Source organism: Chaetura pelagica, unplaced genomic scaffold (assembly GCF_000747805.2).
Source record: "Chaetura pelagica isolate M959 unplaced genomic scaffold, ChaPel_1.0 scaffold17, whole genome shotgun sequence".
In the NCBI taxonomy this organism is placed as follows: Eukaryota; Metazoa; Chordata; class Aves; order Apodiformes; family Apodidae; genus Chaetura; species Chaetura pelagica.
This window is the reverse complement of record NW_009970726.1, coordinates 3,358,837-3,384,713: the sequence shown is the minus strand read 5'-3', so window position 1 is coordinate 3,384,713 and position 25,877 is coordinate 3,358,837. Positions and strand designations below refer to the sequence as shown.

Genomic DNA, 25,877 nt, shown 5'->3' with positions numbered 1-25,877 from the left:
GTGGAAGGGAGCAATAGTTTACTCTCTTAACAGCATGAGCTTCAGATGATTTGCAAATGTGAGAGTAACTCCATCTATCCCAGTACAGTGTCTTTAACAAGTGGCCTAAACCAGTGTTTGGGAAAAAACAAAACAAAACAGGGCAAGCATATATGACATTCCTCCAAATATTCTCTGAGTACCCAGTAATTTGTGGCTCACAGAAGTCCCACTTTAATTATTTATTATTTTTATTTATTTCCCTTGAACTCAGGTAATCTTAATGCCCTAGGGCAAGGAGTTCCTCACCTTAACTAGAAGTTTCTAAATAAAGCAGCTCTTTGTATGTTTAAGCTCAGACTTCCCAGTTTCCAAACTGGACTGATGTCTCTTATGATCATCTGTGTACATGTGCAGTGCTCACAGGTTCATGACTCCAAATGTGTATATCCAGGCACAGATCCACTAAGAAGTGACCAACATGCCTAGAAGGGGATATTCTCTCAGAAGTGACAGAGCACTGGTCAGTGACTGCAAGGAACCCTGTCCAAACTACAGGTGCATCCACCTTTCATACTTAAGACTTCAGCATGCAAGACCTCCCTCCAAGATTAATTTCTTAGAGAAATGCGATTGCTAATCCATGTTTGACACTGTGACAGGGGATGCTGCAGAAACCACTCTGGAGCTGCAACATATGTTGGGAAGAAATGCAGACAGGTTTCTGCAGCTTGTACCACCAAACAAAGTGCCACACTACTGTAGCATTGAGCAAAGGCACTCAGCAATGCTGTTACATCTGGAAGGGCAGTTTGCATAATTTCTCCATATTTCATCTTGGGAATAACATTGATTTATATTTTTATTTATATATACTGCTACGGTAATAAAAAGTGTGTTAAAATGCATTTAATAAATGTGTTTAATTAACATGAATAAATCATACCTTTCAACACCATTTAACTTCCATTTGTGTTTTCTTGACATCAGGAGCCCACCTCCCCATGCTCCCTAGAAGGCAAGACACATTATCTTAATGAGAGGAGAACTCTGCATTTCTCCATGATGACATCTGTGCATTCACATCAGTTTGGGGCCTTTCTTTTTTCTTGCTGATGTGGCACATTTCAAAATGACCAGGCAGATGGGGCCTGAGGCATCAGCTATTCTAACAATTTTCTTCCAGTAGCTTGGAAACAGCAGTTTATAGCCCATAATCTGAGTATCAACCCTCATCATCTGCTCACCCCTCCCTCAGCACCTCCTCTGACACTGACACATTGGGCTGCCCCCATGCTGTAATTAATGACTTGCAGGCAGCTCCAGAAAAGCTGCCTTTTCTCTTTTAGTGACTGATTATAACAAACCAGACTGGGGTCTTAGCTGATCTGGTGAGTTTTCTTCACATTTCAGTTCACTTTTGCTTGCTCCCTACTCATTTGCTTTCCCTCAGAGATCTGGGACAAGCTGGCATTTCATACGACTGAGAAGTAGTTTAAGGAAAATATTAATTCTTCCTTTGAATTGGAGTGATTTTGGCTGACAGAGTAATCCAAAGCAGGATACCCAGCCTTATAGAAATCCAATTACCAAGCTTTTCTGGAAAATGGATTTGCAAAAATGATACAAAAGCCATTCTAGGGATGAAAGATGATCCTTCAGAAAGATTTATTGGCGAGAACCCAGATGAAGTTAACTGGCCAATCAGATAAATTCCTCTAGCATTTGCACTAATCTGTTCAGCAATTTGGGGTACTTTACTCCAGACAACTGTAGACGTTCCCTTACATATTTATATTGCAGCTGCTGCAGAAGCTGAGCCAGTGATCAGTATAGCTCTTACATGTTTCTTGTACTAACGGCATTTAGAGATAAAGCTGAAGGCCAAAAGCATTCAAAGTAGGTCATCTGAAGTATCTCAGCTGCTACAAGTATCACACAGTCCCAACTCCTGAAATGCCCCCCTGACCTGAGCCTTTCAGGGGAATGGCAAGTCAGGGCTCGGATGTTAGATTGAATTACAGGAACAAATACAACCAGTTTTGTACAAGATTACACTGTCTAAAATAAATTCATGCTAATACACCTTGCAATCACCCCTGTGCCTCAAGATGATACTTACATCCACGTGCATCCAGATTTTGTATTTCTTGCAGATGTCTGCAATAGCTATGAGAGGATCAAACGCCCCGTACACTGTTGTCCCAGCTGTGGCACTCACCAGAAAAGGAACAAATCCCTGCAAGAAAACAGAGGTATTTGGCAAGGGCAAAGAGCTTCAGCCTCCTCAGCCTGCAGCACCCCCGGTGCCTCCAGTGCTGCCTCCACAGTGAGCCCACAAGTGTCTCCTAGAGGACGTACCGACCATGTTACACTGCTTTTCTCTTAGATGAAAGCATATTACAGTTTCTACCTTAAGGTGGCAGCAAACTTCCAAACCAGCATCCTCCATTTGTTAGGATGCACGAGACAGGTGGCTCAGAACAACTCTGCTCCGTGAAACACAAAGGTCGGCCCTTCATGATGTCGAGGTAAACAAACCTCACTCAATCACCACAGCGCAAGAAATACCTCTGGTGGGCTGTGCCCTGGGCGGTATTATCATTATCCAGTGAGTGTCTGAACGTGTGGTGGCCCAGTCCTGTCAGTGGGACAAGGGGCCGTGCACAGGGGAGGTGCAAGGCTCACCTCCAGCCCCATCCCTCGAGCAGAGTGAGGAGACAGCCACCTCCACAGAGACCAGGGACCATCTCTTGGATTCCCCCTGCTAATTGCTGTGCCTTAGAGAGGTGCACTCACTGTCTGCCACATGCCAGAATTTATACCAGTGTTTCATTTTAAATTCAGTGGTGGTTCTGTTGATTTCATAAGCAGTACTCACAGCAGCAAAGGTAAAGAGGGGCTACGTTTTTGCAGAGCTGGGGTTTAACTATCAAAAAGGTCTGAACTTCCCTCTGCAAAGTTAAATACATGGTCAGTAGGTGTGGTGCTCTATTGCCACATTGCCTTCCATTTCTATCTATTATATCATTTTTCTCAAACAAAGTAAGCTTTTAATGAAGATTTTTGTTATTAATGAGCTTTGAATGCTGTGTTTCTAATGATTATTTACATAAATATTGTTGAAGGCACAGGGCTAGGTTCATTGCATACTTTAATCTGTTGTTTTAATTCTAGCTTCTATTAATGAACACATACGAAACTAGGGCATTTTTCAATATGTGTGGATTTTAGTTTAACTTCCATTGTTTTGGTCACTATGAAGAATAATTCAAACAACATAAAATACATAATAAATTACTTGGATGATTACTTTGGTTTTGCCAATACTCAGCTGGTAAACTGCATCACAGAGAGATAACATGAAAAAGGAGGATGTTATGCAGAAGAACACATTAAAAAGTCAAATAGTGGATGGAGATTATAAAATAGCTCTAAACCTATTTTCACAGCAACTCTTGCCTCGGTAATTTCCAGCCTCCATTTCTGAAAAATAAATCAAAAGTTAATGGGCAAGCCTATGTTGTTTTACCTAGGAAAACAAAAATGTAACTAGCTGTACCATTCTTGTGTTGTTGGGTTTTTTTCATTTTTGGAAGAAGAAAGCTAGTAAACTTACTTTTTGTTTGGCTTCGATAATTCTTCTTTCAAGGTCTGATGGGATCATTTTCCCTCTGGAGCAAGAGAGAGTTATATTAGACACGTGATCTTGAAATCAGCCCTTATTGTTAGTTCTTCACTTAAGAGGAAACCCAAATAAGAAACAAAGTGACTTTTTTTGCCAAGGCTTGTGTAGCATTGAAGAGCACAGAAAGATTCTACCATCAGTCTGATTTCTACCCTAACTATACTGTCAACCAATCTGCATCAACCTGGTGATGGTAACTGAGAGTAGTTACCTCATGGCCACCCTAATTAAAGACTGATGCTGCTCCATGGAGACTCCTGGTCCTGTTTGACATTAGAGCCCTGGGAATACGCTCCAGACTCCCAGGGAGATGCTCAGCCCAGGTTCCCAAGAAGCTTGTGGGTGCCAAACTCCACAATCTCCTCTCAGCAGGCACAAAAAATGCCAGCTGAGCTGCATAGCCTCGAGCAGCACAACTCAGCTGGGGTGTAAGCAACTCTGTTTCCATCCCAGGGATGAATTAATTTCAGGGCGACTATTCCACAGTTTGGTGAAATGCATGTTCACATCTGCTTGAAGCAGGACACAAGAAGTGACCAAACTGGACTCGTTAAATACACTGTCAGGCCCTTTTTATTGTCTGTATTCTGTACTGGCAACACCTTTATTAGGAACCATTCACCTGAGATGCAGACACAGTGGTACAAGGCTTGAAGTGCAAGATAAGACAGTGCTGATACTGAATATTGAGGTTAAGGTTTTATTTGCTTTAGCCACAAGCAAGACTATCTAAGAAGACAGTACACAAAACAGCTATACATACATGACAGCAAACATGACACATTACAAGAATCAAGTCTTCATTTGTTTTTAATGTTGCCCATTTAGACTAATACTATTTTTAAAAGACTTTTTCAGTTCTCAGTACAGTTTTTCTGTGATAGTTCCTCAAGTGGGATAAGTTAATTTAAGGTTGTTGAAGATGACACCGCTGCAATGAGTTACAGCAACTGTTGACTGCATCTTATATGCTCTCTCTGAGCTCAGAAATTGATGATCCTCTTCTATGTACACACATAAAAGAGCTGTATTTGGCATCTTTACTTACCTTTCATCACATCTAATCAGAATCACACTATCTGTACCAATACCCAAGGCTGCAGCTCCTTTCTTCACAGAGAAGTGACTCTGGAAAAATACATTTATTATCATTTATTATTTTCATTATGATTTCTTATCCAGTTTAATATAAAACACTACACTCTCACAAGCCCTTCAGCAAGTACTCCCACACAGGCTATTCTACATACAGACTCTTTGGAAACACTGTAATTTGAGGCTTCCTATCAGGTCACTACAGTCAATCAGAGACAAAGCAATCACTCTTAACCTGGATTTATTCCTCGAATATTAAATGCACAACTGTGGCTGATGATGGACCCAAATTCTGTCCTTGATGCATACCTGCAGCTTCCATTGCTTGTACAGGTTCAGCTATGAACTTGATTCACTGAAACAAAAAATTATCCCTTACAGAATTAATTTAGTTCGTGGCATCCAGAGTTATGTGCTTCTTCTATATAACTCCTGGCCAAATAATATACTGAGAGAAATTAAGATAGGAAGCTAATTGTGATCTCATGCCAGTGAAAGGTAGTAATAACTCCCATTAATAAATAAAGCTACTGCAGTTTAAAATCAGAACTGGGCTATTAGTAAGACTATTAGTTAATCTGTATGTACAGAATAAAAAGTGGAAGTTGTATTTGGGAGTGCAAATCAGTCTAACTTTCTCCAGCTCCTGTGACTAAACTCCTGAGTCAGTGTTGGTTTATAATTATAATTGAAATCCTAGTGATTATGATTCTTAAATAGTTTTCTATTAAACCACCAAGAACCTGATTTTATTCACTCAGACATGGCTGTAAAAATACTGTCCAAAGCAATTTTATCTCTGGATTATTAAACTTAAAAAATGGAAATTCTTTGTATATACTACAGGACCATTAGTTTGGATGTAACACTATAAAAAAGATCAAGGAGATAAAAATCTAATATGGTTTTTTAGGTGTCTGAGACATTAAAGAAGAAAGGAAGACATAAAGTCTGTGAGAGTAGTGAAGCTAACCACAAAGTACAGAAGTAATCACAATTGCTTGTCAAGTGAGTATTTGGCTTCAACTGTAGTAAGTGTAGTAGAGAGCTACAGGGGAAGAGATGGACAGGATGGGTTACACGTCTGCTTCACTCAGAGGCTGTGAAGTCAGAGGGAGTTCACTGCATACTTAAGGGCTCCCTTCATATTGAACACTTTGAGAAATGAAAATAAATTCTAAATCAACTTCATGAAAGAGAGAGGAAGACTAGAACTCCAACATGAACCTTCAGTTCAGTAAGTAAAAAACCCCTATGTTTTAAAAATCACTTGAGGGATGGTAATTGCCAGTAACAGTTTAAGGTTGCAGAAGAGGTTCCACTCCAAACTTCTTTTTTTTTTTTTTTCATATGCCTGTATCTCATTGTTTTGGCTGAAATGCCTCAAGTTTTCACGATGCCCATAGTTTTTCAATGTTGAGACATTGTTTAAAAGTTCAGCTCATTCTTGGGCCATGACTCACTGATAATACATAGACAATTTGAAAATACTTCTTCAGGTGAATGATATTTTTCATATTATGTTTTTTTAATGCAATGGGTGGTTAAAGCTTTCCCCCTTGGGTCATGGCTGCAGTTTACCAACAACATGTACTGAGCAGCCATTGAACACACTGTTTAGACATACAACCCATTTTTAAGGCCCTAGTACAAGAAGCCATCCTAGCCCCGGAATTTAGCACATTCTGAAATGTAAACATATGCCCATCAGACTGACTTTTGCACAAGCTGGTGATCAAATGAAATGCATATCCATGTGCTTAAATGACCAACAAGGGACTGGTGTCTGTGCTTAAATGTTTTGCTGAATTACCCTGGGCTCATTGCAGCTGGCCTCTCCAGGCTCCAGTCATCAAGTAGGCTCGCTCTGCAGCCTGGGGGGGAGACCTGCAGGGAAGGGCTGCTGGATGGAGTGGGTGCTCAATGACACCAGGTGAGGAGGTTTCTACTCCTTCCCTATGCCCAAGCCCTGTGATATCTGCTGTCTGGGAGAGTGGAAAGTGTGTAGCACCTGCAGGCACCAGCACTCTGGAAACTGCTAGATATTTTAGTACACTGTTACTGTCTAACCTATTAAAACCACAGGCTGGTGGTATCCTCAAAATAGATATGGAACTCCCCCTGTTGTGTTTCTAGCTGGAGTCACGAAGTGCTAGGATGTATTGACAGAGTGAAAATCACAGGCCTGCTCAGCATCACGCTGTTATTTTTCATGGTGTGTTCTTTGTTTCATGAAAGCAAATCTGTGAACACACACACTTCCAGGAGCTGCATCAGCTTTGCTACCGTCAGTGGACCTTCCCCTAGTACAAACGCATTGCAGAGTAAGGCTTAGACTGTGACCAATCCACAAAACTCTGAATGTGGAAGGTACAGAAGTATCTTCCCAGCCCTGCAGATCTCCCTGAGCCCTGTGGTGTAGCAGTGCAACTTCACCAGAGCAGGGAGGAAGGAAAGGTCATGAGGAGGCTACTGCTATCAGGAGGCTTACTCTGACGTTTGAGAAGATACTTTTGACCTTTACAAAAACTGAAGCAGAGCTAGGATATTGCCAGCATAATGGTAGTTCATGTATATGCTATGTGAAGCTATAATTGAATTTATATACTTTAAAAATTAATCTGTTCTTTATTAGTGTATTACAGACACTTGTGCACATTCTGGGTAGTGTAATTTATAAATACTGGTAGAGATGGAGGAGTAAGAAGTCAGATTTATATTGCACTGGGTTTAGATTCAATGACATTACATTGATTAATTTTGCTCCTTATTCCATACTAGTTAAAACAGATTTACTATTGCAATTTGTTTTTCTAATAGAAAATAGAACTACACAAAGTGCCTTATTAAAGAAAATACAGATTTGAATGGTTTACTATGAGGACAAAAATTAAGCCCATGTGCTCAGAGGCCTCTACTGGAACATGGCCAAGCTCAGCTGCCTCACTGAGAAGTCTCATGGCTCTGCTAAAACAGCAGTGGGGGGAAAAATGAATGTAGTGCTGGTAGCTCGGTGGCCTGAAGGCTTTTTACAGATTGAAGGGAACTCAGTGGTCAGGAACCAAAGCACGTTTAGGGACAAATTGGGAAGAAATACAGAAGTCTGTGCACAGAAAGGCAAATGCAATTACAGTTTCTAAACAACCTTTGAATATGAAATTGGTCGACCTATGTACACACTCACAGGTATATGGCTGCTGTTATGTTTTTGTGTCTCAGGGCAACATCAGAGGAATTACTCCAACTCCAGGATGAAAGTGAAAATTAAAAAAAATATATTGTTTTAAGAGCCAAGAAAACTTTGCTAATGATAATGAATATTAAACTTGATTTTAATATTCCTGGGATGATGCTGAAAATTTGTTTGCCTGTGTAATATAATGCTAAACAAAGGAAAATATAAATGTCAAAGAGAAGGGAAGATTTTCAGAAATAAGCCTGGTTTGACAGAACTACTGACGGATTCAGCTGGGCTAACAAGGAAGAAGGACCTCAACTGTGACCCCTTTGGAAAGATGGGGGGTAGAGGCTGTTTAGCCACGCAAGGAAATGAGCTTGAACACCATCTTTCATGACACAGCCATGCAGGAGTTACACAGATCTAAAACCTTATGGTGGGAGAATCAGGGTCAAAAAAGGACAGGGCAGACTGCCTGATGTGAGTCCTGAAGGAAAAAACAAGTTAGGAGAAGCTGGCAGGACCAGAGTTTCATCACTGTCCTGTACTTGCCAGTGACCGGAGTAGAGGCAGTGGGACTGGGCTGTCACTGCAGCTTTCTCCTTTCCTCCCTTCATGCAGTGCTGCACTGCAAAAGGTGCATGGAAGACTACAAATGTTCCCGCTAGAGAGGAACCTCAATTTTTGTCTGAAGGAAATATGGTTAAAATTCAATGGTGAATGAGAAGGCACAGAGTATTAGTCAATATTAGTGACAAAAGCATATAATTATTTAGGAGAAAAAAACTGTGATCTTGATCCAGGGAATTTTCCCTTTGTCTAAAATTTCAAAAGCTGTTAGGAATACGTGTTTTTGTCTAATAGTAATTTCTTCATAGTTAGCTTTGTAAATTAAAAACACATTGTAAATTTATTACAGGTGCAATAACTAATAGGCCTTTTGGGAAAAGGAAGAATTAGAATAATTAAAAATCTTATGATGGTGAAAAGTATGGCATTATTATCTTACATGAACAGTGCTTCAATATACAGATGCTTCTATTTTTATAGCTTGCTAAATTAATTGCTCATAATCTGGCATGGCTGAAGCTGTCAGAAAGAAACATCCTAATACTGTGAGCCCCAAAGGCCATGGCTGGTTTTTCAGACTGCAATTTCTCCCTGCTCACATAAATCCAGAGTGGCACAAGCTTTGTGGAAGAGCTCATCAGGAGCGAGTTCTCCAATGATGAGCAAGCTGAGCCGTCCAGCACCCCAGACCCATCTGAGTTCAGTAGGTTTGGTCACTGGCACCCTGCTGCTCTGCAGACCTGGATCCCCAGCCTCACTCCATCAGCCACACGCCAGCAAAGGAGGTGCACATGCTTTCCTCTTCCTCTTGCCTGGGCTTTAAACAATTTAGGATTCCTGGATGTGTAGGCTGGGCCACTTGTCTCTTAATTTTAATAATCTAAAAATGTGTGTCCAGTCTAGGCTTGTGGTCCGGGCCCCCTCAGTAGCGAGGAGGAAAAGGTACCACCAGAAGACACCTCATCCCCAAGGCTTTGGCATCCATTTTAGACTAGGATGAGTTGTCTTCTGCAGATCTCACTCTCCTTTTATTTGCTATAAAAAGTGCATAGACTAACTTAGATTAAATGTTTACACTTTAAATTATTAAAGTGACATGAATCCTATCTTTGACATCTCCTTGTAAGCTACAGCTTTTCCTTCAGTTGTCTACAGAAAGAGTATATTGGGTCTCACCACATTTTAAAAGACACTGTAATGATATATATGTTTGCTATTATTTCCTTTAGCACCTGCTATTCAATTTTTAAAGTTATTTGTTAATGTCAGGGGAGAAATGAATATATTAATGTTTCTGCACAACAGACTAGTATTTCCATCTTTTGCGTTTTTAAAATATGTAACTTCATGCTGCTTTTCTAATCCAGCAAGACTCATGACTTGTGTTTTTTTCTTGTGCAGATAGTTTTATAGCATTATTGTACTGATTTCAGGAGGATTCTGTGGCAGTGTAAAAGTCACAAGGTATCACCTGGATGAAGGTGCCTCCTTTGAGACAGACTGCACCAGAGCATTGCTTTTCTGGAAAATGGTTTTGCTTTGACTGGAATGGAGTTGCTTGAATTTAGTTGCTCGAATTTAGCTGCTCCTCAAATAAGACCCTTTTTCACTGTTTCCCTCTAGCTTCAAATACCACCAAGGAATACTCTCCTGGTTATTTTGTGTAAGGTAATGCAAATAAAGAATGTGTGAGTCCATGAGTTTGATTTTTAGTTTCCTAGGTTGAAACAAAAACATTTCCTACGTAATCTGTATGCAAGTAATCTGTATGTAAGTATAACTTTTGGATTCATAATTTATGCCATCACATAGAAAACATGGTCTCCAGGTTCCTCAGATCTTTTCCTGGAAGCCCCACAGGTCACCCCGTGAACTGCTTCTTCCAGGTGCCATTCATGGAAACTGCCTCCTAAGCAGCCTGCCTAGAGGGCATCACTATGTGTCATGAAGTGGTGGGACTAGAGATCAGCTTTTCAGTCTGCACAGAAATGAAACCAAAATCATCCACATGCTGTGTGAAATTGAGGTGTGCTGAGCTGCCTGCTTTGAGACAGAAGTAATTTTTAAATTTCTATCTCAGAGTCAAGAACCTCCATTTTAGATTTCATTTTAGTTCAGGCAAAATCTTTGCCATAGTTTCTTTTACCCTTCTCTCACGGCTTCTGGTATAGTTTGCTTTATGGACTGTATTCCCTTCCTTGTCCACAAGGAAATCAATGTGCAAGAAGCTGAAGTGGTGATTTACTGCAAACTGCCTCTTCTGATCTAACAGATGTGTGAATATTGATGTTGTGTGTGCTCTGGCTGTGAGGGTGCTCACCTACAAACTCTCACAGACACTCCCAGTGCTCCTCCAGAGAACAAGGTCCCCCTGAATATGTCTGGCTTTCTGCAATGCTGACACTTTACACATGAGCTGCCAAGAGATCCTCCTTTCAGTCAGTGGCTGACAGAGCCATATTCCCTGTGAAGCCTCAGGCAGGAGCCACTTCACCCCAAGAGCTCTGCAGGTAAGGGGATGCCAGAGACAGAGACACCCTATCTGGGCTCCCCTTGCTCTCTAACTGGGAGAAATGCCAGTTCTTACTCTGTGGTTTCTCTTCCAAAACTAGGGCAGGAGTTGTAGTATTCTTTTGCTGGTGAGTACCTGACGTCACTCCTCCTTGCAGTGACTGCTAGATGGGGTGGGACATTAGGAAAGCTGATGTGCACCACATGAGCACAGTCTAGTTGGGTTGAAGAACAGCAGAGGTGAAGAAATCCCCATGTCTTTCCAATCATGCCCAGCTTTTTTTCATTCCCTAAACTGCGGGTTGAGTCTGTATAGTTCCCAATTAAACACTGAGTCTGCATAAAAGCTGCAAGTCTGTCAGCTATTTTTATACTATCAAATAGTATAAAATGGGGCTTGGACTAGATGATCTTCCAAGCCAAATGATTCTGTTAATAAAAGGACCAAGGACTGTTTTGTAACATGAACTCAACCAGTTCTCTACAGCTAAACTTCTCCTCTCTGCATCCCTCTCCTCAGAGTTGCGTCTTTTCACTTGTCAGGGATGATCCCCGCTCCATGCTATTCCCAGCTACTGCTAGATGCTGTCTAAGAGTGCTAGTTGGCCAGATCAAAATTGCAACAGCGAATGGGTTAAAATTCAATGGAACTTGCCTTATAGACAAATGCATCAACAAATATAATCTGAGGAGGCAGCTCTCCCTTTCAGCTGCTTTCTCAACACTGAAAAAGGGATGAGCTCAGCGGAACACTCACAGCAGCCTGAAGCTGATGCACCAGCACACAGGAGGAGGCCTTCAATCTTGGTTTTTCATTGTGTTTGAAATGATACACTAAAATTGGTTTTTACAACTGGCATCCATCACTTTTAACCCTCTGAATCAAGGTCTCCTGCATCGCATGCAGTCCAGAACAGCTGCCCTGAAGGACATCGCTCTGCTCCTGCACCAGTGCAGATGAAAGAACCACTAATGACACACTGGTAACTACAGCGGCCTGAATTCAGTCTTGAGTAAGCACTTCTCAGGGAATTATACCTCGGCCAAGACTGACCTAACCAGTTACATTCTACTCCACCATCACTGGTGAAACAGAAATAAATAGAAGCAGAGTGAGTGATAAGACATGGTCCTACTGAGCAGCTTAGGGAAGATCTGCTATCTGGGAACAAGCATAGTTGGAATAATCACATAACCTATTTTAGGCACCTAATGTAGTTTGCATATGTCAGGAGGCTGATCTCTGTGTATGGTCAATGCCCAGAAGTAGGTAAATCCCTCCCAGAGGTGATTTTAAAAATTAAGGAATATTTACGTTCCTAATTTGGATGCTCTGAGTTTCCCTCCAGCAGTGTCTCTCTTCACTGATTCTGTAGAGACTGAGGCTCCCAATTTAGGAACATGACACACTCCTAAATTAGGAAGGGAATTACTCCTTTTCCTTCTTCTGCCTGGAAGTTGAACCTATCACGGCATCAGACTGAGACAAGATTCTGATTACAGTAATATCAGTGGCAATTGTGAAGTAACTTCATTCATCTGTAGTAATGGAAGCTCTAGATAGGTAAAGATAAATATAGAGTCTGGTCCATGATGCTGAAATTCTTGTCTGAGAATTGCTGATACTAGAGTATTTGCTTCTGACGGAAAATTTTGGGACAAATTCTCCAAGTTTCTATACACATAAAATAACTGTAAGCTTTACAATCATGCCACATCTGCAGGGTATGGGGAAATGATAGTATCTCGTTCATGTTTGTTCCATGGCCATCATCCAGCTGTGGCAAAGAGAAACCAGAATCAGACTGGACAGTCTAAAAGTAAGTAGAAGATCTGAAGTGCTAGATGAGACAAATAACATTCTCGTATCTTAGGGTCTAATTCAAGGCCTGTATTACATTTCCTATCTAAAAAGTAATTATATTTCTAGGCCTCTGCAACTTCTGTAACAGTCTCTGCCATTTTGGGGGTTAAACTCTGATCCCATATCCTTTGGGCAGTTAAGGATTAGTAGTGTAGTTTCCTAACTTCCCTAGAAGATGTGCCATTACATACTTTATTAAAAAATTGCTTGAGGAATGGACAAAACTGCAATTTCAAGATCCTTTTCAAATGTAACAGAATTCAGGTGCTGTTCTATGGATTTGCTAATATATTTAACTTTGGAATGTTTAATTTGCTAAGGGAACTACTTCTTCCCTGGCATGAAAACACAATTTTTACAGTTCATTTAATTATTTTCAGACTGATAGCACACTTTGGTTCATTGTTTAACACCCTACTACTATGAATACAATAAAATTCTCAAATGATTAATAGGATTCGTTATTTTAAATAATCACACTGAACCTTATTTGCAAGACTTATTAGGTCTGTAACTTCCATATGAATAATGCATTTCTAGCTGTACAGCCAACTGTGCAGAGTTGCTACTCATCCGTACAATATCCTTCTCTCCAACTGCTTTGGGGACAATTGTTTTCCAACATGGAGCCTGAAACTGTATTGGATCTCATCCTATTGCCATGAAAGGCACCCTCAAACAGATTTCCTTCCAGACATTCCTGATCACTTTTTAAGACAATTTGTTCTTCATGCTTGCACACAATGGAAACGCATTATCTGGTAAGTCTAAAAGGCAGCCAGGAGGATGTTGTCACCTAATGTGGGCAGTATCTTGCTGAGCCCCAGCCATGAAAGAGTTCTTTCTGGCCCAGCCTACACAGCTGGAGAGAAATTGAGAAGGGGACCACCAAGCCCAAAGAGAGCTCACAGTCCACCCTGTGTATAACTCTTCCTTTTCTCCTTCTTCATGCATATACATTCTCCACTGAAAAATGCAAGGAGGTTTAAATGGCCATAAACCCAAACCAACCCCTGCAATACACACAGAAATAGGACTTTGGTATGGTAGTTCAAAGAGCAAAACCCTCTGCATTTCTCCCAGGAAGACCACTCTGACTTTGCTGTGCCCACCTCCCCTCACCTCCTGCACTGCCAGATCCTGCCAGTGCCTGTAAGGAACCCTGGGGTGCTGAAACCTTTGCTCACAGACAGAAACCCACAGCAAAGCCCAGTTCCCCACCGTACAGCTGCTCTGCTGCACACACACAGCACTGCTGCACTACTGTCTTCATGTGTGCTATCACCCTCTCATTAGGTAACAGCAGTAGTTTCAGTTAGAAACATCTTGATTCACAGTGACTTTCTGTACCCCAGAGTGATCTGAACACGAAGCACTAGTGGCAGAACTTGCAGAAGCCTGATGATAAGCTCCCACAGCTTGATGGGGTGCTTACCATTTACATCAACATTTATACAGACACAAGTGAGAGCAAAAAAAAAATGGTAGTGGCTTGTAGATTCTTTCCCTGGCTTTCAGTCACAGAAAAAGCTCTTTTTCAGCACAGCTCATCCCTGCATTTATCAAAAAGCCAACCTCCTCTCATTTTTTTTTTTATTCCTAGTGAAACAATAACAGAAATGAAGACAGTTGGCTCTAAATTCCTGTTCACTTATTTTCTTCATCATACAATCACACAAGCAGAAGTAACAGATAGGAAAAAAACCAAAACACATACATGTTCTGATGTGAAGGCAACCAGTCTGGGAATAGCTGCCATTCCTTTTTCTTTAACTTCTGGGAACATCTTGAAACGTGCAATCAACATAGCATACATGTTAGATATGGCACCACCTGGAGTCCACAGTAATATACTGTTACTTTTTCTATGCATTGCAATATTATAGCAGAACAAATGACAAGTCTTGCTACACTTTTTCTAACTCTATGTTAATGTTTCTGCCTAATGGCAGATTCTTCTTCCTGATGCTCCTGACAGGCGGGCTGTGTAGTAAAAGGATCAACTGCACCCAAATAACAATTTATGCAAAAAGTACTGCTGTGGAAAATGACTGGGATTTCCTTTCATTCTAATTTTTGTTACCATTCTCCTTTAGTCCCCAGTCTTCTCTTTCTACATGCCATCAACACACAATGACCATTCTGTTCCACCTCCCAAATGGACCCCACCAGAAGGCAACTTCCAAAGAGGCTTCCATGTGCAACCTCATCTGTGCTCTCCCCTCCCCAATCAGGGTGGCATTTCATACCCTGGCTCTGAGGAAACCCACACAATGAGTCCCAACAGATACTGCCTTCTGGACAACTGGAGTGGGAGGAGGGAAGAGAAAGGAAAGATGGTTATTCTAACAAATATTTTTCTTTTTATTTATTGCTTGATGGAAGCAAGGGGGAAAGATTAGATGTCCCTAACACTAGCCTTAAAATCATTGGCATCTCAAGATGAGTATTTTACCCTCTTCAAGATGGGTATCAGATGACAGCTCTACAGCATTCTGTTCTCATATTTCAACTGTCAATGTATACATTAAAATAAGCTCTTTTTTTTTTTTTTTTTCCCTTTTTGAGATTTTACAAATTACTCCTCTGTGTTTACAGTAGAACAGTAGAATGTCTGGTTATATATTAATGCTGTATGAGCACTATGGGAATATAATGCAGAACCTGAGGCAGAGTCTGAGTACTTTTACATATGAACACACACACAGACAGACATATACACATAAAATCCATGAAGTTTATCCTGTGTATATACTATATATATGTATATATATACACACATCGTTTGATTATATATTGATGCATATGCACATATATTTATATAAAGCAAAGGTGTGTATTTATTAAAGTTTTAGACTTTTAAATTAAGAAGTCAGAGAGCAGCTGAGGTAGAGTTCAACTAACCCAACTTTCACCCATCTAAAAATGGAATGAAGTGCAGAAGAGAGGCACTTTCAGAAGATGGTTCAGCTCATCCTAAGGCAGTTGCTTGTGGTAGGAGGGATGAATCACCCTGCAAATGCATTCACCCTTTTCCCTTAAATACATAGGAGTCCAGGGTAGACACTCAGCACTTAGATAGCCACAGCAAGACAAGATACAATCCACCCTTTAAGAATATCAAGGTAGCTTTGCTGAAAGCAGTGATGTTACAGTGTGTTTACACCAGCAGGGTATATTTGCTGGTAAACTAAACACTGTTGTGGCTTTTGTAAGATTCGTATTTATCCCACTGGAGATATATAGTGTTCCACAGCCTACAGAAACTGTGCCTTTCGTTTCTAATCAGTGTCTTAGCTTTGCTCTTGCAGTGAGGCTGCCCCTGCTCTGGGATTTCCCTGACCTCACTGGCCCTCCTGTGTATCCAAGGGAAAATGTCACAGAGGGATGACATCACTGGCATGAAGATTGGGCTTTTTCTTCCCCTTTCAACTATCTTGAGAAGTATGAACATATTTCTACACCTCTTTTCACAAATGACAAAACAAGAAATGGAGAGATTAAGAGGAAATATTTGAGTATTTGTCCCTAAAAAATGCAGATGTCATATAATGGCTATTGTTGATGATTTGGGTGACTGAACTAAAGTATCCATGTTTAAGAAACATGGCCTATCTTGTCAATAGTCATTGGCTCAGCGTCAAAAGACTGAAACATTATGTTTCTTCAATACCAAACTTCCCTACTAGTATTTATTACCTAGCCATTTAACTTCAAGCTGGTGGTCTGCCTTTATAATTTTGCAGCTGTGTTTCCATCCAGTTAACTGCAGTCAAGGAAACACACCTATGGAATCTGAAGAACTTCATCAGACCTTTTTGTTTTGCATGTATTGATACTGTGTGTTTCATTCCAGAGGATGCAGAGAATGAGAACCTTCTCTTTGCAACAGAAAGGTATTCAGCTGAAGCTGCAACAGTTTGAAATGAGAAAACATCATAGAGTTTACTTTGGTTATTGCCTAAGGAAGCAGAACCTGCACCCCCGGGTATTGGAGTCTTTAAGAGTCTGAATCAGAAAGATGCACTTTGCACAAACCAGAAATTGCAGAGAAAGAAAGGATGCGAGGGGCAGCACCACAAATGGCCAGCACAGGCACATGTCTGCCAGAGCCTGTCCCCATGCAGGTTTCAGCTAGATGAAGCAAGCTCCAGCATCTGATATCAAGCTGGCCCTCAGCTCAGGCAGGACCTCTTGCTGACCTAGCAGGGACAGCAGGTTCCTGAGGCGTTCATCTCTCCTGACACACGTTATCTCAAGCACAGCTTGCCAGACTTGCACAGATGTCCTGCTTTCACTAAGCCTTTCACCCCTGCCTGCCACCCTGTCCAGCCTCTGCCATCCAGCTCTGGCTAAGCAGCACTGTTGTTGCTCTTCTCTTCCCTCTAAGGTCCCTGACCAGCCCAGTGGGGCTCTTGCAGTTCAAGTCTACAAGGTGAGGAACTGAGGACCAGCTGTACCAAGTCAGGCCAGGTACTGGACAGTAACCAACCACTGTCCAGTTTCCAAAAAAATCTGGCTTAGGTCTTGAGGTTGTGATACACGTTTAGATGCTGCCCTGTGTGACGGAGGCCATGGTTTTGGTGAGGATCTCTAAGCACTACAGTAAAAGCTGTCAAAGCTTTTGCTCTCAGTGCTTTTTAAATAAGAACTCAGCATTCAGATGTCAGAAGCTGAAGATGACCCTTGCCGGATCTGCAAACCATGAACTTTACCATTCATGACTCCAGAGAGCTGAACATCCTAGGCTGTTATCAGTGACGTCTTCCCTTTCTTGATAGTCCAAACACTCCTTCCCTCTCCATTAAGTCAATGAACTTTCTTGCAGAAGGGTTCTTTCCCCACCAGCTATCATTCTATCCTCTTTTGACAAGCCAAGATGCTATACCCAAAGTAAATTCTTTCAATTTTTTGCAATTCTGTGACACAGATAGGCCAGTATTTTTTTGCAATGAAGTTCCAGAATAAGATAGGAGGTGACAGAGAGTATAAATCAAAACACTAAGTGGAATGATTTAAAAAAGAAAAAAAAAGAAAAAAAAAACAACTTTTAACAATGTAGTGTTTATCAGAGTCAATGATTGCTCTACAGTTAATCACACTCATTTTTACTTATTGAATTGCCCTGAAGAAGCCAGGTTTCTGAGCCTTTAAGCACTCAGACTAACTACCCACCCAACTAGCCCCCACTGTGAACTACACACTGTAGTGTTGGCAAGACCTAATTACTCCACTAAAATGACTTAAAGGGATGCTACATCTCTCCCTTTTTACTCTAATTTCCCCTGTGGCATTGCCATGTTTCTTCCCTCCATTAATACGATAGTCTTTCTATCTCATGTTATCCTTAAAAAATGGGGGCAAAGCAAAACTGCAAGGCAAATGTCTCTTCTGATTATGTTTCCCATGTGCCATTACAGCTGCTCATAATGCAGTGCAATTTGCTCAAACAGAACCCCATAATCACATCCCTGAAATTCATAAACATGCAATACTTTTTCTAAAGAGGCCACTGGTGGTTATTAGCAAGTGTCCTCTCAAACATGCATATTTAATTATGTTTACTCTTTAACTACAAGGGACGTCATATAGCATAGTCTGAAAAATAAAGAAAGCTTGAAATATCATGTACCAGGTGAAAATATACCATCGCCACAGCCCCCTGGCCAGCCAACCATCTCTCTCATTTTCCTTAGTGTGACATATTCCAAAAGTACAAACACTGGAGCAATTTCATAGGTGAACCTGAAATGCAGTAATGTCCATATTTAATGCTTTCATCTACAATACTAACATATCTTTTTCCAATATTATATTACATTATAGCCACAATATACTCTATCTTGCACTGGGCAGAGTTATGTTTTACAATGCTTTTTATAGTCTTCCTTCTGATTTGACATCAAATGTCTAGAAGGAGAAACGCTGAGAGTGCTTGACACTCCGTTGCCTTCCATTTAAGTGAAACAAGTCTTTCCCAGACTCAAGGCTTTGCCCTGTATTCAAGAGCTGCTGGGCAGACCTGTGTGCGTGTGTAGAAGCACACACGTCAGCAGGCCCAGTGACGATGACAAGACAGTGCATGAAGATAAGCAAGTGCACAAAAATGCTTCTTAGTCCCAAAGTGAAGAAAACCCCACCCACACCTTCAATTCTGCATGTCTTTCTTACAGAAAGCAACGAGTCTAACTGCTCTGAATATGGATAATACATAACCCCTCTGCATGAATTCAACTGTTCCCTTTGCACACCTTTCATTTTACATATTTATGCATGCAAAATATTTTTTTCTGGATACTTTTTTGGGGATGTAGCAACAACAACAACACATTAGTATGATAAAATACTATAGAAACCAACCTACAGGACAATATTGAAAGTCATCACATAAATAGCTGTAGCAACCATTTAAAAAGCTGACAATTGTTTTCTGAGTCACTTTAACAAAAAGTATTCTTTTTTTTTTTTCATTCAGCTACAGCAGCTAATATTTTAGAGCATAACTGTAAAATTATATTATATATTATTATGGGAAAAAGATATCTGTTACTTACATATTAGTATTTGCTGCTGATGTCAGCCAGTCTGCTGCCAATCCAACCATGTCCAATCCAGTTGAAAGTTGATTAAAATATCTAGGGTGCCCTGCATAAGATGAAAAATGTTATCCAAAAGCTTATGACTCTGAATGAAACTAATTCAGTACTGAAAGGTATTTTTACTGCTGGATTTCTATAGAGAAGGAAGTGCTTTCAAGACATGAAACAAAGCAAATGGCAATAAATACATAAATACATTTCTTGGAAAAGGCAAGTTTTCTTTCTCATTCAAAACTCAGTAAAACCGAAGTAATTACACTGAACGTAGAATAATGAATTCCAACATTCCTTATTATCCTCTCAATATGCCTTGAAAATTAGCACATCGTTGCCTCACAGAAATAGCTGTTTGCTCCTGTTATGTGTCACATGTTGTCACTGGATGTGTTTTTGCCTGGCTAGGTTTGAAAGGCACACACGAGACACCATCTGAAAAGCTTGCCAGAACATACAACATCAGTGATGAATGGCTAATGATTACAATAGACAGAGCAAAATGAGAAAATGGATCATTCTGGTAACTGCTTTGCACATGACTCAAAGGCTGCTGATTGTACAAAGATGGCAGGGAAGGTGGCAGTCCTTGTCATTTCTTCCCTGTCACAGTGCAATTACAAACAGCCTGCTTGCTCGCATTTGTGATTTTAAACAAACCTCACGAAAACCATCATTGCTGCCCCAGCAGAATGAGGCACAAGAACATACTCAATGAGCTGATAGTCCCTTTACCTGCTTAATCTAATCGGCTCTTGTTTTCTTCTAAAATCCTGTTAAGAGATTTTTCTTAAAAATATGCCTAGAGCCATTAAACCCAGGACCCATTAAAATCAGTTTTTACTAGTTGATCCCCAAAAGCCCCTGTTAAGTGGCATAATTATTGGTAAAAATTAGAATAGTTCACAATTACTTAAAAGCCATCCGACTCAAAGGACAACAGCCTCAGCTTGGAAAACACCTCTCCTGACCCACAGACAAATGTACTGCTATTGCCGTCACAGAAAACAAAAGATAGAGCAAGATGATTGAGGAAATGGAGATCCAACACCAAGAGAAAACTTATCTTTGGTCTCTGGTGGCCCCTTATCAGGCACAGACACATGGCTGGCATAAGAGCAAGGGGAATTGCTCCCCAGCTCCTGCCTTGCAGCACACAAAGGCAAAGTAATTGGGATGTGCAGGCAGACTGTGGCAGGGGAAAAGGGGCTGGGGCACACACAGAATCTGGATCTCTGCACCCTTAACCTGGGGCACACCCCATGCTGTTGCTCTCTAGGCCGACTGTGTTTTGTACTGAGCCCTCCCCACTGGAGACAGGAACTGCCACCTTCCCCTGGCACACCCTGTCCAGGACAGGCGGGCAAACTCCCTCAGGCACTGGGGCACCTGGGTGCTCTGCCACCCCTGCGAATGCCACAGTGACCCTGCACAAGGGGCTCTGCCTGCAGAGGACTGCATCTCCCTGACAATGGGATTTAGAGAGAGATTTTGGTATTATAGCTCAGGTTCCATCTCAGAGCCAGGAAAGCGTGTTCTGAAATACTGCTGGAAAGCAACAGAAAATTAGAAGCTAAAAGCTTTCAGTGCATGTGGGCCACAGGAAGGCTCGAAGATGCCAGAAAAAATCCTGCTTTGCAAATAAATCCACAGTGAAAAGCTGGGGGATAGCAAAATTCATATTTGCAGCCACTGTCTCGGTAGCTCTCTGTCAGCTCTGTACTCAGCCCCAGGCAACAGCTCTGTTGTCACTGCTTGTTTCTTCAAGGAAACCCGAGCACACCTCCTGCTCTGGGAAGCGCCTCGGAATGGAGCCAGCTGCACGCAGGGGTCACGGCAGCCGTTCCCGGCAGCAAGCGAGGCAGGGGGAGCAGGGGCTGCTGCGTGGCTGCTGGCAGCCCCCACACCTGTAACACGGCCCCTCCAGCCTGTGCTCCTCCTTCTGCAACGTGGCCTCAACACGCGATGGCGGGGAATGTGATGCCCCAGTCTGACCACAACCACAGCTGCAAGGGTTTGTCTGTCCCTGTGACACCTGAGCCCTCTTCCCTCAGGTAGGTGGCCAAGGAAAATGTGGCTTTGCTTAAACGACAGTCTCCACCAGCCAGGTAAGAAGAATTTGGGAGAGACGCTCAAAAATCACTTCCTGGATGCTGTCTGCCAGAAACACACATCCTTTGACGTGGTTGTCACCGAACAAAGAGATGATTTGAAAAGAGACTGACATGATGCGGGGACGGGAGAGATGTGAAAATAGCAGGTGATTGCTTACTGGTTGGTTTAGCAATATACAAGGTATTTATGCACATCCCAGAGTAAACTGGGAGATGATGGCGCAGAGTTGGGGCTGAGGCACTGGGACAGCCAGGGATGGGCTTTCCCTGCTGAGGACATGCCTTTACCCCACACACTCTCCTCTCAAACACAATCCTGCCTGCACTTGCTATTAGGCACAGACATCCCCTCCCATTAACATGCAGCATTCACAGCCTGGACAAGGAAGCAATGACAAGGGCTGGGCAAAGCCAGACAGCAGGGATAAAGGCAGGGCCAACAGTGCTGACTTTGGCCTTGCTCACAGCCCCAGCACATGCATAGCCTGCTACTGGCATCAGGGCCGGCCAGGGAGCAAGGCTGGACAGGTGTCAGCTCCTCACACCCAGCCCGGGATTTCCAAACCATTTTTAAATGCTCATACTTCAATTCCCCCAGCGTGCACTGCACAGGAACTGATTTTTGCATCCATCTTTCCCTGCATTTGCAGATGTTGCCTTTTACATTCCCTCAGACAAAATTCATGCCAGAGGTGGATGCCAGTGGCTGATGAGAGGACAGAAACCCCTATGCAGCTCCCCCAGGGAACCCCAGAGAGCTGCAGCACACACGTTAACACCTGGGAGCATCCCACACCTGCCCCTCAGCCAAAAAATGAGCCATCCAGCTCCTTGAATTCCAACCAGGGATAAGTGCTGGGGGGGCAGAGGGACGACTTGGGGATCCAGCTGTGAGGCTAATCTAAGCAATACAATTTATTTTCCAATCAGCCTGCCAGGCCCCTGCAGCCAAACGCAGCCCAAGGGGGGACATGTTCAAAGGGCTCCTTCAGAGGGAGCACAGACAGACCCCACCACCAGAAACCTCACTTCATTGTCCTTTATCTGAGGGTAGTTTCAGCCGTTTACTCTGACGCACATGCCGAAGGGATACGGGTGTAAATCCTGCCCATTTTGTGAGCCCCCCCAGCCTGGAGAGCCCCCTCCTGCCCAGGAGCAGCAGCAGCCAAGCTGCTCCTCGCCCCCCGGCCCTGCAGGCAAACACATCTCACACACACCCCCAGCACTGGTCCCCAGACCTTGAAAACATTATTCTTATTAAAACAAATTAAAAATGCCAAAAAAAGGAACGTCTCATATATTTACGGGGAGGAAGTGAAATTTCAAGATTGTTCTAAAGGGTCTTTTTTGGATGCACAAAATGAAGTAGGTCCATTATGTGAAACAGGTTCTAACAAAAACAGATTAACGAAAACCGCTTAAGAAACGCTATTATGTGATTTCCCAGATTCGCAGATCCTGTGTTTCACAGCACCCTGTGAAAATACGTTTCCTGTGCCCTACACGGACACATCACATGGATCACTGGACTGATCGACTTTGCTCCCGTGGACATCATTTATCTAACTATTTATTCCAATATTTTACCGTCGTTTTGACAGCACCCGACTCATGCACCAAAAACATTCATCTGGACATTTCCACGTCTGAACGACGAATACACATATGACCCACAGTCTTCACTCGGATCAGTCTGTTGTGTTTCCAAAAGGTGACAAAACCTGGTTTTTGCTTTCCTTTCAACCTCTCTTCACAAATCAGCCTTTCGCATCTTTCAGTAATTGCTACACATTTATTTTTAAGCAATTTCTCGGTAATTCAAATTCCCACTAAGAGGTCCCTGCTCTCCACACGATTTCCTCATCACAGCTGTAATTGTAGCCCCGCGTTTTGTGCGCTGCAGTTTATTCAAGCCAGCCACGGCCGCAGAGCAGGGAGCTGCCCCCCGCCCGGCTGAGCCCCGCCATGAAGCCCCCCACGGGGGGGGGGGGGTGGACTCACAGGGGTCCCGGCAGGCAGGACTCATCCCATCCTTGCCCTTCTCAAATGAAAAAAAAAAAATCCAACAACAAAAACAAACAACACAAAAGCTTTGCTTTTATTGCCTTGAGCCTGAAGGTGACAAAAACCCCACAACCCTCAACACTCCTGTGCACAGTTCTGCCAAATTTTCCTATTTTTATGTCCCGCAGGTATGAGGCGAGACACGGGAAATGGCCGCTCAGAGTTCCCACTTACAAGATGTTTATTGCGATTTTGGCTGTTAAATGGGCTGGTCCCTGCTGCCCCCCCGTGCAGGGACGCTCTCCGTCCTCTCGCCCCGGCTGCCTCCGAACCCCGCGCCCGACGCACCCCGGGTCTGCAGGGAGCAAGGGGCAATCCCCTGGACATCACAGCTAAAATGGATGGAAAGGAACCGAGGAGAATCACCAAGGTAGTGAAATGCCTGCTCAGGGGCAAGCTCGGCAACTCCAAAACACAGAAGCACTTTTAAAATACGGAAGCGCGTGCGGTGCTGCACTGACAGCCACAGAGACGGGGCTGCTGGAGTGTTTTACCAGTTCGGAAAACGATTTATGTCTCTGCTAGAAATTGCCTGTAACTGACAAAATACAGTCACTGCTTTAAGCTTTAACGTTTCAAGATAAAACGAAATGACACCTTTGATCAATGGATGACACCCAAGACGGTAGAAAATGAGCAAGGTAATTACCTGTTTTAATTGCATACTTCAGAGTTGTTCTGCAGTTCAATAAAATTTCTTCCAAGGTCTGTGGCTGCTCTGCCAGTTCCCAGTTATACTCCTGGAGCAGCTCATTTGGATAATGGAAATCAATAACTTTCGTCGATCTATCAAAACTTTTTGCCACATACTGAAGTAAAATGTCCACAACGTCTTGTAAGAAAGACATGGTTGTTATTTCCCCGTTGCATGCCGGCAGAAGATCTGAGAACAGAGAAACTAAAGTTAACTTCGTTTTAAAACCATACACACAGATTTTGGACAAAGGCTTCTCCCATTGCTGTTTAGGAAATCTCTTCACTGTGTTCAATACAAAAAAGCCTGTGCTTTCATTTGATAAGTAATTTGGATAAGGCTGCATTTTAAGGGACATTCTGAGCAAGAACACTTCTGGTTTAACATCCTATCTAAACGAGCAAATTTTGCCCAGTGTATTTCAGCCCGATTTTTAAGACCACGAGAGAGCAGAGAAGAAGAAAAAAGGGAAAACGGCTCTCCGGAAAAATAAAGATCGGGAAACAAAGGCTAGAAGTGGCGCTCTAAAATCTGCCATTTCCCTTGCAATAAAATACCTTCATTGTGACTCTCCAGCGCAAGTAACTTGTTGATAATTTAATGCCTTTTTCCGAGGCGAACATCTTTTGTTTAAGCTGAAGTGCAACGGCTCAGCGAGAGCCATCGAAAGAGAGCCGAGCTGCAGCCGAACCCCCGAATTCGGGGTGACCCGGGAGCGGTGGGACAGGCAGGAGAACAAGTGCAGGGCTCTGAGCAGCGCCTGCCCCGCGGCGCAAACGGGAGCGCGTCTGGCCAGCGCGTTTCTGCGGGGAGCTGGGGGACGCAGGAGCGGAGCCGCTTCCTCCAGGGTCAGGGAAGACGAAGTGCAAAAATATCCTGAATTAAAATAAATCAGGAAGACAGCGCTCTTTGTCCCTCCTCCCCTCAAACCTTAATTACACCGCAGGGACTCCAAGGAGAAGGTCGCGGATGCCCGTGTTCCTTAGAAAGAGCAACCTGCAGGCTCCAGCAAGCCGGGATTTTATTTATGTATTTTCATTTTTTTCCCCGGGATCTTTTTTTTTTTTTTTTTAATTGAGGTCCCGTGTTGTTTTTTTGTTTGCTTTGTTTTGTTTTTCCCGGCGGGTCTGAACCGTCCGGCGCCAGCGGGTGCCGGGAAAGCGCAGCAGCGGGCCGGGTCGAGGGGCGCGGAGCTCCGCGGAGCCTCCGCGCTCCGCCGGGGAAGGGCAATTTCCCGACCGAACCGCTGTTGTATTGTTAGTTGGAAAGACGCGGCGTGGCCTGGGAGCACCGTTACCTGTTGAGTGCAGAAAGGCGTAATTCACCTCCGCTTTTTGGCAGCCGCAGGGTTTTTTGTCGCAGGTACAGGCTGGCCGCGGCTCCGCAGCTCCCGGGGCTGCCCTGGCGCCGGTTTCCACGGGCTTCTCGGCATCTCCGTAGAGCAGGGCTTGACAGCGACACGGACACACGGCCTCAGCACCGCGGCCTCAGGCCCCGTCCCCCCCCCCGCCCCACCCCCGCCCTGGC

The 25,877-nt window shown here is 43.0% G+C and overlaps 1 protein-coding gene across 1 annotated transcript in view; it reads right to left on the bottom strand.

The window, feature by feature from the left end:
• Positions 1–25,877, bottom strand: part of GAD2 (glutamate decarboxylase 2 (pancreatic islets and brain, 65kDa)) — a 37,926-nt gene that overhangs the window by 9,719 nt on the left and 2,330 nt on the right. The window contains exons 2-10 of the mRNA XM_010007025.1: positions 25,648–25,797; positions 24,306–24,539; positions 19,440–19,530; positions 18,518–18,630; positions 14,603–14,718; positions 4,716–4,795; positions 3,599–3,653; positions 2,102–2,218; positions 926–990 (exon numbers count right to left, since the gene is read on the bottom strand). Of these exons, the coding sequence (XP_010005327.1) occupies positions 926–990; positions 2,102–2,218; positions 3,599–3,653; positions 4,716–4,795; positions 14,603–14,718; positions 18,518–18,630; positions 19,440–19,530; positions 24,306–24,539; positions 25,648–25,797 (1,021 nt within the window). The remainder of the gene's footprint in view (positions 1–925; positions 991–2,101; positions 2,219–3,598; positions 3,654–4,715; positions 4,796–14,602; positions 14,719–18,517; positions 18,631–19,439; positions 19,531–24,305; positions 24,540–25,647; positions 25,798–25,877) is intronic.